Below are 13,944 nucleotides of genomic sequence, written 5' to 3'. Positions count from 1 at the left end.
GCGGGGGGGGCAGGGAGGGTGGAGGGCAGGGGGCGGCCTGGGGGCGGGGCGGGGGGGGCAGGGAGGGTGGAGAGCAGGGGGCGGCCTGGGGGCGGGGCGGGGGGGGCAGGGAGGGCGGAGAGCAGGGGGCGACCTGGGGGCGGGGCAGGGGGGGGCAGGGAGGGCGGAGAGCAGGGGGCGGCCTGGGGGCGGGGCGGGGGGCAGGGAGGGCGGAGAGCAGGGGGCGGCCTGGGGGCGGGGCGGGGGGGGGCAGGGAGAGTGGAGAGCCGGGGGCGGCCTGGGGGCGGGGCAGGGGGGCAGGGAGGGCGGAGAGCCGGGGGCTGCCTGGGGGCGGGGCGGGGGGGCAGGGAGGGTGGAGAGCAGGGGGCTGCCTGGGGGCGGGGCGGGGGGGGGGCAGGGAGGGCGGAGAGCGGGGGGCGGCCTGGGGGCGGGGCGGGGGGCAGGGAGGGCGGAGAGCAGGGGGCGGCCTGGGGGCGGGGCGGGGGGCAGGGAGGGCGGAGAGCAGGGGGCGGCCTGGGGGCGGGGCGGGGGACAGGGAGGGCAGAGAGCAGGGGGCGGTCTGGGGCAGGGGCGGGGCCGGCTGGCCTCCCACCTTGCCCCGGACCAAGTGCCTCATTATTCTGTCTTCTCTTCCCCACTGCAAGTGTTCTCCAGGTTCTGGGTCCCCTCCCCTCTATCCCCCATTTTTTGTATTTTTCTGAAGTGAGAGACAGACTCCCGCACGCGCCCGACCGGGATCCACCTGGCATGCCCACCAGGGGGCAATGCTCTGCCCATCTGGGGCGTCGCTCTGTTGCATCCAGAGCCATTCTAGCGCCTGAGGCGGAGGCCATGGAGCCACCCTCAGCGCTCAGGCCAACTTTGCTCCAAAGAGCCTTGGCTGTGGGAGGGGAAGAGAGAAATAGAGAGAAAGGAGAAGGAGAGGGGTGGAGAAGCAGATGGACACTTCTCTTGTGTGCCCTGTCTAGGAATTGAACTCAGGACTTCCACATGCTGGGCTGACGCTCTACCACTGAGCCAGCCAGGGCTTCCCTCCCTTTTCTCTCTGTCTCCTCTGTCCCCTCCTCTCTCCTTCCTCCTCCCTCCCCTCCTTCTTTGTAGCCTCCTCCTCTTTCCTCATCTCTCTGCCCCTGTCTCCTCCATCCCTTCTACCCCCACCCCCTTCATTCTTTTCTAGACGCTCCATGGTCACCTCTCTCTCCTCTGCCCACGTCCTGTCTGTCCATTCCTCTCTTCTTCCCCCTCTGTCGGCCCTGTCTCTGCCCTCACCAGATCTCCGTGGGTCCCTGAGGTGGGAGCTGTATCAGGCACTCTCTCCTCTCTCTCCCCCGCCCCAGGCTGCCCTGAAGCCCAGGGGCCTGGGACCTGGCCGTGTTGAAGGGTCCTTCCATCCAGCGCCTCCTGCTGACTCCATAGGCCATGCTGGACACACCCCAGGGTCCCGTGGGCTCTGTCCACGTCCCAGCACAGCATGGCCTGGGTTCTGAGGGATTATCTTGAAGAACTGGGGGTCAGTGAAATAGAGATCAGAGACACAGAGGATCCTGGGGACCCTAGACCCCAGGTCCTGCTCTGAGCTCTGTGTCTAACTGGGTTAGGGCCGTGAGCCTTCCCTCACATTCTTGTAGGTGTAACAATCACCGTGCGTGATGGGTGTAGAAGGGTTGACCTGCTGTACGAGTCTGGGACCGAGGAGGGCAGTGGGGATGAGGTTAGGGACAGGGCGGGAGGGGGGATGGTGCAGGACCTCGTGGCTGTCGGGAGGCTGTTGGCTTCTACTGTGAGTGAGAAGGGAGCCCTGCGGAGTTGTGAGGTGAGAGGGAGGCAGTGTGACACAGGTTTAAAAGGGTCCCTCTGGGTGCTGGGTGAGGCTGGAGGGGGCCAGCCAGGATCAGGGCGCCCTGAGGGGGTTACTGAACGATCCCAACAGGAGCTGCGGGCAGCAGGCTGGAGGGAGCGGGGGTTGGGGTTCTGGGTGTGCCTGGCGGGAGCGCTGACGGGTTTCTGATGGATGGTGTGTGCGTGTGTGTGAGGGACGCAAAAGGGAGTCCAGGATGACCCCGTGGCTCTGGTGTGAGGACGGGGAGGAAGGGGTGTCGTGCACTAAGGGGGGAAGGTGATAGGGGAGCTAGGGTGGGTGGGGGGACCAGGAGGTCCTTTGGACGTGCTAAGTTTGGGATGCCCGGTAGATGTCCAGGTGCCGCTATCGAGTCAGCGGTGGAACGCGTGAGTCTAGAGTTCAGGGGTGAGGGCCAGGCCGTAGGTGTCACCGGGAGACTTGTCAGCTCGTGCACGGCATTTAAAGCCGAGAGCGTGGGCACGAGCTCCCAGGAGGGCTCGGCTTTCAGTGATGCCGACGCCGAAGCCGTGATAGGTGGGTGCATGTCATGCGTCGCAGGCTTTACTGAATGTTTTGAGCAGGTCCCACAACAGCAGGTGATGGTTGACATCCCTGACCCCGTTTATAGATGAGGACATGGACGCCTGGAGAGGCAAAGTGACTTGTCTGCTACGGTCACACAATCAGTAGGTGGCGCAGCTGGACAGGACCCCCCTCTGTCTAAGTGGGGAGCCCCTGGTCCAGCCCAGGCTGACCCTATAGTTCTGGGTCACCGTCCTCGCCTTGGGGCTCTCTCGGTGGGTGCCCACCTCTCCTCCAACAGTCCCTCGAGGGCAGGAGCTGCACCCTCCACTCCGAATGCTTGGACCAGGCCCAGGGAGCCCGCAGCGACGCCCCTGTGGGCTGGGGGTCCAGGCAGCAGAGCACGGCTGGCGGTGGGTGCCCTGAGCTCTGCGACCAGGCCTGGCTCCAGGCCACCTCGGATCCCTGAGCCAAAGCAGCCGCCAGGTGTAACTCCTACCAGGAGCCAGATCTGCAGCTCCCACCAGGCCTGCAGGAGTCCCTCCCTGCTGAGGGCTCAGCGCTAGGGGGACCCACGAAGCCAGTGGGGGGGGCTGCCCCACACTCCAGGAAGCTGGCAGCTCAAGGAATTACTGTCAATAATACCAGGAGGCCCCTCCCAACACCTCCTCAGAGAGCAGGGGCCCTGCTGGGAGGCTGAAGGCAGGGTGGTTAAGCCCTTGCTCTGCCTCCTATAATTTCCTCAGGTCCCCTGCCGGTGCCGCTCCCAGGGGGTCCCTGCCACCCCAGGGTATCAGCCCCTCCCGCCCGCAGACTCTGGGCCCACCCCACAGCGTCTCTCCAGGTGCCGCACCTGCCTCTGACTTCTCCCTGCGTAGGAGGCTCCACTCAGCACTGATTATGAAAGGGAGCCTCTGAGAGCGTCTCCTCTGAGGCCCAGAGAGGAGCAGGGCCTTGTCCCATGTCACACGGCAGGCTGGCCCCACGCGGGCACCTGACCGTGAGACCCTGCTCAACCCGGATGGCGTGGGATATGGGCTTCTGCATGGGGGGGGGGTGGAGGGATGAGCTGTGAAGTCCCTGCTGGTCAAAGGCTCAGGCAGCTCTGGGGCCGTGTGTGTGCTGTGTCGTGTTGTAGCTACACAGTGCCCCCTGGGAGCTGCAGGCTGGCTGCCGTGCGTGTACGTGTGCGTGCGTGTGTGCACGCATGTGTATGCACAGAGTGGAGGAGAGCTGATATGGGGAGTTGTGGTAGGGGAATAGAATTGAGTGTGCCTTTTGTGCACATTCAGTGGGGGTGGGTGGTATGTATGCGTGTGTGCATGTGAGTTTGTGCATGCACCCTGAGTGGGAAGGGAGGTGCGTGTGCCCAGGGTTTCCTGGCTGCTGGTGTGTGCTCTGTGGGTATGCAGATTATGTGCAAATGTGTGAATGCACAAGTGTGAGTGTGTGCAGGTGTATGGGTGTATGTGTTCAGGTATGTGTCAGATGTGTGAGTGCTTCTGTGGGTATATGCACACCTGAGTGTGTACCCAGGGCCATGAAGAGTGTATGTGTGTGTGAACCCAGGTGTGTGTGTGTGTGTGTGTGTGAATGCAGAGATGTGGGAGTATACAGGTCTGTGTCTGTGGGCGTGCACATGTGCAAACCAGCTTGCATTGCTCCGCTGCGGTGCCGGCGCTGGCGGTGTGGAGCCGTCCGAGCCGCTCCGCTGAGCGGGCGGCGGGTTCCCCAGCATCAGCCTGGATTTCCAGGGCTTACCTCTGCAGCTGGGCGGCATTACCCTGAGCTGACCACAGCGGGACTGCTGCACCGTGTGGGCTTTCTGCTCAGCCAGGCGTGGGCAGGGCGTGGGCAGGACGCGGTTCTCTACAACCAGCCCAGCCAGGTTGTAGAGAAGTTTGCCTGGTGTTTGCAGATTCTAAGATCTCAGTACCCACGGCATCTGTCTGGGCAGAAGCACAGAGCGGGCAGACTCCTCCAGTGCCCCCTCAGCAGTGCCCCTTACAGTCTGTACCCACCGGGCCTTGTACAAGAATAGGAAACTGTCCCCCACTGCCAAGTAGCTCCTGTCTGGGCCCAGTGTCCCACTCCCAGAGGACCACTGCCCTCCCCTATCAGACCCATCCCTGACAGCCTCCTTCCCTCTGGAGAGCCCTGCCGTGGGAGGCTTCACGCAGGCGTCCCTTACAGAGCACGGAGCGCAGCGGGTCTGACCGAGGAAGGCAGCGGGCCCAGCAGCAGTCCGGACACCTCCAGGCTGGGACACAGGGGTGGGGGGTGGGGGGGATGGGAGTGAAGGTGGCCTCTCACTCTGCCTGTGCTTAAGACCTGCATCCGTGTGGGGGCCCCATCTCTGACAGAGTGCCTGCGGGTTCTAGAGGCTCGAGGGCCACTGCTTGTCTGACTGGGTCAGCATGCTACCTCCTGGCGACATGCACCTTCACACGGGGTCCAGCATGACGCCGGAGCCGGAGGTGGGGTGGGACCGCCGGACCCCGGGGCCAGGAGAGGGGCGGGGCTGCGCGGCCCCACCTCTGCGGAGCTCAGGCTGGCTCCAGTTGGCGGGGCTCAGCGCAACATGGACACGCAGGGCCCTGCTTCAGAAGTTATTCGGGATTCAAGACGGTGGCAGCAGGGCACGAGGGAAGGGCAGGAGCCTCGAGCAGGGGCACCAGGGTGACTGCACAGGTCACATGGCCAGGATGCTACTCTGCTCGTGTTAGGAGGGGCTCAGGACCCCGCACTGGGTCAGGGCAGACTGGAATCTGGGACCCAGCCCCCAGCCCCAGCACAGGCCTGTGTCCACTGCAGACCACTCTGCCCAGAGGTAACCTCTACCCCCGTCTCACCAGCTCCATGTGGGCCCAACTGTATCCCCTCCCCATCATAGCAAGGTGGGGGCAAAGGGCCCCTTGCAAACACAATTACCCCTCCTCCCCCCAGCCCCTTGTGAAAGGAGAGACAGCCCCCACCTTCAGGGAACCTCCACTTAATGAGGAAGACACACGCTGTCCCCAGGGAACACCCAGTCCATTGGGGAAGACCCAGCTAACAGGCCTGTTCTTGATGACCCCAGACCTCCACCGTTTCCTCCAAGGTCTGCTGTGACACTCTGGACCTGTCCCCCTCCCCTCTACCCCCCGGTCACCAGTGCCCCCTCCCCAACTGGCTTGTCGTGACCTCTCCCCATCCACTCTGGAGACAATGCTGTGGGTACCAAGGGTGAGCGTGTGGGTTGCGTGTGAGGACTGGGGTGTGGCTGTCTGTGTGTGGGGGTGCGTGTGCTCACGGGGTGACAGACTCTCGTTCCCTTGGGCCTGTGACGTGTTCCTGAGCAGTGGAAGATGGAACAGCCTCTCCGCTCTCTCAGTCTCTTCCCCCACATGCCATGAAAGTCCTGTGGCCTCACAGTCTGTCCTTGGGGAGTAGCCTCTTGGTTGGTGTCAGGTAGGAGCTTTCATCCCATTGCACTGATGAGAAGACTGAGGGCCAGAGAGAGATGAGACTTCTGGGGGCCATGCCGCACTCTCCTCTCAGACCTTCTCTCCGAGGTAGGAAACTTGGGGAAGGGTGGCTGGAATGAAGGCCTTCAGAGCGGTCATGAGGTATCTATGGAGAAGGGCTGGGCATAGGGAGGGTCTTGAGAACAGAAAGACCTGCCCCCAGGGGGCGACCAGATGAGCCAGGGCCACTGGGACCTCAGGAAGCAAATCCAGACCCATGACCTCCACTGCTGGATGAGGTGCAGGAATGAAAGGTGTCACGGTAGTTGGATAGAGCTGCAGTCAAGGAAAGCTTCCTGGAAGAGGAGGCCACATCAGCCAGGCTCCAGGGTAGGGGGTCCAAGCCCAGAAACAGCAGATTTAGGGAGCAGAACATTCTGCTTTCTCGTGCCCAGACCTGGGGGCTATGGCCTAGGTCTCCCCAGGACCCGGCTGAGGGTGGCCATAGGGGCAGCTGAGGCCTGGGGGACTGGGATGGAGGGAGGAGGTGGGGAGGGGATCCCAGCTGGGTGGGGTGGGAGGGAGTCATCAGGCCCTGCCTGAAAGTCCTCACGATTGAACAATGGATTATCCGACACCCAGATTAATGGACTTTGGTTTTACTAAACATCCGTCACTGTTAGTGCTGGTGAGCGAGCGTGTAATGAGCTTTGACTGCGCCGCCGCATCTTGCCGGGTGCCGCGGCTCCGGTGCCAACGGCTGGCTCCGCACAAGGTGGCAGCTGGGGCCCGGGTGAGGGGCTGTGGCACCAACAGGTGTTCCCAGTCCTGGGCAGGAGGCCACTCCTGAGGGAGGTCGGCTGTGGTCATCGGGCCCCTCCTTGGGGCTGCCTCCTCCAAACAGTTGGAGTGGAGGGGAAGCACTTCTTGAAATACTTGTAAACACTTGTAACAGTGAGAGGCACTTCTACGGACTCTCCATGTGCCAGACATTGTTTTACATACTGTCACCACTTACCAGTCTTTCCATCCGCACACAGCCCTATGAGGTGGGTGGTGCAGGACTCAGGTTACCGTGCCTATATTCCGCGTGAGGAAACTGAGGCACAGGGATGGGACCTGTCCAAGATCATGGAGCTGGCCCCGGTGGAGTCAGGGTTTGAATCCAGGGATTCTGGTCTAAAGCCCCAGCCCTATCTAACCCACAACTTCCTCCAGCCAGACACAGGACCCTCCTCAGTCAGTGTGTGTCCCCCCTCCCCACTCTGTGTCTGCCTCTGGGGTGGGCCAGTGGGGGGCCAGGGCCAGAGACTCGGTCAGAGGCGGGGCCTGTTCTGACGTCTCCCCTGGCCCCGCCCCCAGCTGTACATCCAGACGACCACGCTGACGGTGTCGGTGAGTCTGAGTGCCTCGGTGTCCCTGGGGATGCTCTACATGCCCAAGGTCTACGTCATCCTCTTCCACCCGGAGCAGAACGTGCCCAAGCGTAAGCGCAGCCTCAAGGCCGTCGTCACCGCCGCCACCATGTCCAACAAGTTCACGCAAAAGGGCAGCTTCCGGCCCAACGGGGAGGCCAAGTCGGAGCTCTGCGAGAACCTCGAGGCCCCCGGTGAGTGTCTGGCCCCGCCCCTCTCCCTCCGGGCCCGCCCTCTGCCCCCCGCCCCGCCCCGCCCCGCCGCCGCCTGCAACCCCGGGGTGCAGGCCAGCAGTTGCCCATCCGGATACAGCTCTGGGGAAACCTGAGGCTGCAGGTTAGTTCCCCTCTCCCATGCCTGGCCGTCCTGGTAGTGAGAGAACCCGGTCCCGTGCCCACCCTAGCCTCGCCCTTCCACAGATCTCGGCTTCACTTAGAGGGAGGCCAGAGGGGGCCTGGTTCATGCACAGTGATGCGAGACCCTCGGTTTTCTCTGCCCAAACGCCCACACTGGGGCCTTGACCTTGCAATCCCTCTGGGAGAAGTGGAGATTAGATGGCCCCTGCTCTCTGGCCCTTTGGCAACCCGAGACCATGGTCCTGGCACCAGCCCAGCCACCCCCTAGCAGGGCTGTAGGGATGGGGACTCAGGACATGGGCCCTCGTGGGCATTGAGGGGTGGGCTGGGACAGAGGGCCTCCAGAGACCTCGGTTCTCAGGTGGCAGGGTGGCCCTGGGGGTTTTCCAGGGAGACGGTAGTTACAGAGGGTCCTCGGAAGGGATGAGGGGAGGGATGGAGGCAGAGAATGTAGCATCTGAGGGACAGGTCCAAGGTCCCCCAGGCTGGTTCAGACGTGCGTGGGAGAGGACAGGGCCATCATCTTTGCCGACTTCCTGGTGCCACACCTGTCAGGTACCAGTTCTCATCCTTACTGCAAACTTGAAAGGCAGGTATTTTTGTCATCTGTGCAGTGCGGAGGGGGACAGAGGTGCAGAAAGGCAAGGGCCTGACCCAGTTCACACAGCTAGCCGGTAGCAGGGCTGGGCCAGACCTCCCGCTGTCCCCGCTGCCCGCTCTCTCCTGGGACTGACGTGGCCTCTGCTCTGGGGTGAGCCACAGGGCCTCCATGGGCCTCGCTTCTAGCTGCTTCAAGGTGGGGAGGGCCGAGGGGTTACTGTGGTCACTCCGCTCCACTGCCGACCTTGGCTGCCACCCTGGACACCCTGTACAGTGCCCACGTGGCTTAAATGGCAGCTGCTCCTGCCTCCCCACTCTCTGAAGGTCTTTGGGAGCATCAGATCCTGGTAGGACCTGGGAGTGAGCATTTCCTCTGGGATCTGGGGGAAAGGCCAGAAGTGTCGATGGCAGCAGGAGGGACACGGGATAGACCAGAGGAAGGCCCGGAGCACAGGCTCCAGAGAGGAGCCCCTGCCATCCACTGAAATCGGGAATAGGGGGGGTTCTCTCCCAGAGTGTTGGAGCTGGGCCAGCAGCTCTCACGGGGTCCCCCCCCAGGGCTCTGGATGAAGCACCGTCCCCTCCATTCTGAGCACTGGTCCCACGTGCTGAAAGAATACTGAGTATGGAAAGGACAGCCCCTTCCCACATCCAAACGGGACTTTTCACTTGAGTGATCTTCACGGCAGTCCTGGGAGGCCTGGATAGGGCTGGAGGTCTGATCCCCAGCTGAAGCTCAGAGAGGGTGCCTCTCCGGAAGTCACACAGCACGGTGGTGGGTGATGGCCGGCCCCCCACATAGTGTCTTTCCCTTGACTTCACATGGCCTTCCTGTCTCTGGGGTCCCCAGTCCCTGCTGAGTAGTATACCTGGCTTCTGAAGCGCCTGCCTTGATGGACACCCCTGGTGACTGTGTTGGCACCACCACCTTCCACAGATGACCTCTGGTTCTCTCCAGTCCGGCTCTTGCTCCCAGAGCACCAGCTTCCCTGTACCCGCAGCCCCGGGGCTCCCTTTGCATCCACCTGGGTCCTCCACTCTAAGATGGCAAGGGGTAGACTGTCCTCAGGACTTTCCACCTCTGGCCTTTTGTGTCTACCCAAATGCAGCCCCTAACCGGGCCCTTCTGTCCTAAGTAGGGGCCCTCGGTGCTCCGTGCCCCACACTCCTGACTGTGTCCAGCCCTCTGGGCCATACTCTGCTGGTACAGGGACAGGTCTGTCAACCAGCTCTGCTCCAGGGCTCCTGAGAACAAGCGGGGCATCAGCCCTCCAGGGGGTGACACCCTGACCCCGAAGGGTGATCAGCATGCGTGGTACTGTGACAGGCTGGGGGGCCATAGAGGAGGGAGGCCTGCCTTCCCTGAGAGGTCTGATCTCACCGCACTGCTGCTGTTGCCTCTTCCTCTGCTCAGGCAGGTCATCTGGGGACAGGGGACAGTCACCCCCCCCCATACCAGGAAGGGTGTGGAGGCATGGTGAGGGAAGACAGACTACTCCGAGCCCCCCCCTGCAGGAAGCAGGGGCAGGGTGAGAGCTGCCCAACTCACCCCACCCCCACAGTGAGGGCCAGAGGCCAGGGCCTCTGGTCCCCACTGTCCCTCAGCTTGGTGACAGCAGGGGCCATGGTGGCACCAGGCAGGAGCCAGGTGGTTAATTCCGGGGACAGCCAGGCTGAGGGCTTGTGAGCGGGAGGAGCGGGGAGGTGTCACTCCCATGGAGCAGGGACATTTTTCACTCTGTCACAGGCAGGCCACGTATCTTTAAATAAACAACAGAATAAATAATTCAGGGGCCCGATTGCAGGCCGATTGGGTGCGGAGACATGGGGGAACAAATGGGGTTGTCAGCTCACGCCTGCCGCTGCCCAGCGAATTGTTATCTGAGGCGACGGAGCCTGAAAACCAGCAGCAAGGGCCTGTCGCCCGCAAGGGAGGAGCTCGGGGCCCTTGGCTCACCCCCCCCCGGGCCTTGCCCCCCAGGACGCCCCTGGGGGGTTGTCCCCCCCCCCCCCCGCTGTCGTTCTTCCGCCTTGCCCCTTGCCCTGTCGTTCTGCCTGGTTTAAAGAGTATTTCCGTCCACCCTGTGGCTGAGAGCCAGCTAAGGGTCATCGCCCCATTTTACAGGTGAGGCACTTGAGGCTGCAAGAGGTTTCAGTTTGTTGGACGGGCCGCATGGCAGGTCCTGAGCCTGCCCTGTACCGGCGAGGGTAGGACAGGGCCCCAGGTCTCCTGACTCCTGCCAGACTTGTTTGTTTGTTTGTATCTCACAGTTAGCTCCGGGGAGCACCCGGGAGACCATTGCTCCCATTTTCCAGATGGTGAGACCCAGGCTCTGCCGAAGGACTCTGGGGTCCCCGGCTGAGGGCTGAGTGCCCTTCCAGGTTCTGGAAGCCACAGACTGGCTTTGCTGATGGGGACAGCTCTGGTCTCAGAGGGAGAGCAGGGTCCCGCCCCACTGTCCTCACTTCCCGGCCACTCTCTCTCGTCCCCTCTGCCCCCCCACTTCCCCCACGGTCAGTGGAGTTTGTGCTGCAGCTGCCGCCAGGGTCTCCTTCAGCGAGGAGCCCAAAGCGGCTGACCGGTTTATGGGTATGGAGACTCAGTTTTATCAGGTCACCTGGGGGTGACGGGGCTCCCGGGGAGCTGATTCTCTCCAGCCGGCCTGCAGGGCATCATTTGGGGCAGCTGCCGGCTCTTTCTCTGCTGGGGCAGGGTGGGGCCGGGTGGTGATGTGGGTGTGGGGGCCGGGTGGGGCCGGGTGGTGATGTGGGTGTGGGGGCAGAAAGGGCCGCCCTTCTCGTGTTACAGGCGGGGAAACTGAGGCCCAGCAAACACGGGGGAAAGAGGATTGAGGGGAGGTGTGCAGCCCACCACGCGGCTCCCCTCAGGGTCCTGTCCCCCGGGCCAGGCGACCCTGGCTGAGCCTGGCCGGTGTGCCTCCTTCTCCGAGCCGACGGATCGTGCTGGAGGGTCAGGGCAGCTTCCTGACGAAGCACACCCTGACCTTTCCCCCACCCAGCCCCCTCCGGGCAGCAGCGAGCCAGCTCCTACCCCAGGCAGCGACTCTGTGCTCGGTTACACTCCCCCGAGCTGTCCCCCGGGTGACGGGGGGAGACCCTGCACCTTGGCAGGAAAGGACAAAACCAAGGTCCCGGCCAGGCCCCTCACCCCTCCCTCTGGCTTCCCTTCCTCATTGTTTCAAATGCGGGTGACACTTTGCTGGCCTCCTCGCCAGGCTGCGGTGAGGTCTGAGCCCATGCTGCCGTGACAGCCAGTGTCACCCAGCTGGGGGCGGGGGATGAAGACCTGCCCAGATAGGCGGCCCCCGTCCTAGGGGCGGGTGAGCGAGGGCCAGGGGGACGGCAGGCAGACAGGGGAGGCCCAAGGCCAAGGCAGGCAGACAGGGGAGGCCCAAGGCCAAGGCAGGCAGACAGGGGAGGCCCAAGGCCAAGGCCAGACGGGGACACCAGAAGTGGGAAGCTTCTGTTTCCCTTGAGCCAGGCAGATGCCTCCACTTCTGGCTTCTCCGGGTCCCCGTCTGGTTCCAGTACTTACTCCCTCCCTCCCCACGCGCCCCTCACCTCCCTTGGGCCGCAGTCTCTGTCCCGGGCGCGTGCTCTTCCGGAGCGCACGCTGCTGGACTCCTGAAACTCTTCCCTTCGATGCTGTAATTGACCTTGGAATAACAGGGGATTGGGGTGCCGACCCCATGCAGTAGAAACAAGTCGTGTATAACTTTTGACTCCCCCAAAACTCAAGTTGCCCCTCGGCATCTTTGGGGGCTTGGTTCCGGGCCCCCCATGGATGCCCAAACCTGCAGGTGCCCAGGTCCCCATGGGCAGTGCTATGTCAGGTACCCAGCGGGCCCTCCGCATCCGCGGGCCCCACCGCGGCTCCCAGCCCTGCAGGAATTGACTGAGAAATAAAACAAACTGTGTAAGCGGACCCCACCCCCCGAAGTTCAAACCCATGCTTAAGGGTCAGCGGTGCTTTAAATATATACCACTCACAAAAATGAGGGGAGATTTCAAAATGAATAGGGAGCGATAAAAAAAAGAAGCATTATATATATTTTTTCTTCACCAAGAACATCAGAAAAGCAAATGACAAGTCCTAGAAAGTTGTTCAATTATGCAAATGAGATGCAAAACCAACGGTTTTTTTCCTTGGTGAACATACCAAAGGCCAGAAGTACTGGAGTATCTGCACGTTCCCTGATCCCCTAATTTTTGTGGGCATATAGCTAATCACACCACAAATAAAAACAATTCTCTGAAGGTGCGGTCGAGTCAGGAGGTGGGGGCACCCCGTTGCGGGGGAGTCCCTCACAGAGCACAGAGGGGTGGGGTGTGGTGGGGAGTGCTCAGAGGGGGGGTCAGACCCAGACCTGGAGAGATGAGTGAGGAGGGAGGGGCACCCCAGGCCAGCAGCGCCCCCTCAGGTAGAGGTGGGACGGCCCAACTGGGAGGCTGGGGCCAGCGCAGGGGGTGGGGGCACCCTGTTGCAGGGGAGTCCCTCACAGAGCACAGAGGGGTGGGGTGTGGTGGGGAGTGCTCAGAGGGAGGTCAGACCCAGACCTGGAGGGATGGGTGAGGAGGGAGGGGAACCCCAGGCCAGCAGCGCCCCCTCAGGTAGAGGTGGGAGGGCCCAGCTGGGAGGCTGGGGCCAGTGCAGGGGGTGGGGGCCCCGTTGCGGGGGAGTCCCTCACAGAGCACAGAGGGGTGTGGTGTGGTGGGGAGTGCTCAGAGGGGGGGTCAGACCCAGACCTGGAGGGATGGGTGAGGAGGGAGGGGCACCCCAGGCCAGCAGCGCCCCCTCAGGTAGAGGTGGGACGGCCCAGCTGGGAGGCTGGGGCCAACGCAGGGGGTGGGGGGGAAGGCGGGGGAAGCCAGGCCCGTGCCCAGCTGGGAGGGTGTGGACTGCTCGGGTCAGGGGTCTGGACTGGATGCCCTGGGCAGGGCAGTGCCTGTTGTGGCAGGGGGTGTGAAGAAGCTGGCCCCTGACTCTTGGGTGCTCGGGGTCTCTCTCCGTCCAGTGCTGGCCACCAAACAGACCTACGTCACCTACACCAACCATGCAATCTAGCGAGGCCGCCAGAGCCGAATGGGAGGAAGAGGAGGAGGAGGAAGAGGAGGAGGAGGAGGAACCGAGACCCTCGTGGACAGTGCGTCGAGCCAGGGCCACTCCCAGGGGCCCAGCTGATGTCCTGCCTACTACCCGTGGGCACCCACAGACGTGGCTTGGTGCTGAGGACAGCGGAGCCCCAGCGGTCACTGCTGGGTAGCCTGGGCAAGCCAGGCGGGCGACAGGAGGAGGACGAGGAGGTGGGGCAGGGCCAGCCGCCCCGAGAACCTGCGTCTTGGACCAGGGCCCCTCCTGGCCCCCAGTCACAGGGGCTCAGCTGGCGTGGGCCCCAGCGCTGTTGTTTTTTTTCTCCCTCCCTCCTTCTCTGCCTGTCTCGTGGGTGACCTCTGTCTGTCTCCGTCCCGTCTGTATTTGCTGATCTCCTTGGCACCGCCTTCTTTCTCTGTCCCCCTTGGTCTGTGCCCCGCTTTCCCGGGCCTCGTTTCCTTCTGCCTCTGCCTTCTCTCTCCCCGTGACGTCTGTCCGCAGGCCCTCCTGTTTTCCTCCTGTGCTCCGCCCTGTCTCTCCTCCCGGGCATTTTTCTTTGCTGTCTTCTTCCCCCTTCCCGCCTTCCTTCGCGACTGGCCTCTGCTCTCCGCTCCCTGCCACCCTTCCCCAAGTCACTCACTACTTCATCTTA

General features: G+C 63.0%; 1 protein-coding gene across 2 annotated transcripts in view; it reads left to right on the top strand.

The window, feature by feature from the left end:
• Positions 1 to 13,559, top strand: part of GRM4 (glutamate metabotropic receptor 4) — a 115,878-nt gene extending 102,319 nt beyond the window's left edge. The window contains exons 9-10 of one of the 2 annotated variants that reach the window (XM_066279627.1): positions 7,171 to 7,417; positions 13,216 to 13,559. In XM_066279627.1, coding sequence (XP_066135724.1) covers positions 7,171 to 7,417; positions 13,216 to 13,265 — 297 coding nt within the window. In that variant the 3' untranslated portion in view covers positions 13,266 to 13,559. Of the gene's footprint in view, positions 1 to 7,170; positions 7,418 to 8,737; positions 8,935 to 13,215 lie in introns of those variants that run through there. The other variant, XM_066279718.1, reaches the window with a different exon arrangement.
• Positions 13,560 to 13,944: the final 385 nt, after the last annotated feature.

Source organism: Saccopteryx bilineata, chromosome 1, assembly GCF_036850765.1.
Source record: "Saccopteryx bilineata isolate mSacBil1 chromosome 1, mSacBil1_pri_phased_curated, whole genome shotgun sequence".
Lineage (NCBI taxonomy): Eukaryota > Metazoa > Chordata > Mammalia > Chiroptera > Emballonuridae > Saccopteryx > Saccopteryx bilineata.
The sequence above is the reverse complement of the archived record's forward strand: the minus strand, read 5'-3'. Positions and strand labels throughout refer to the sequence as shown.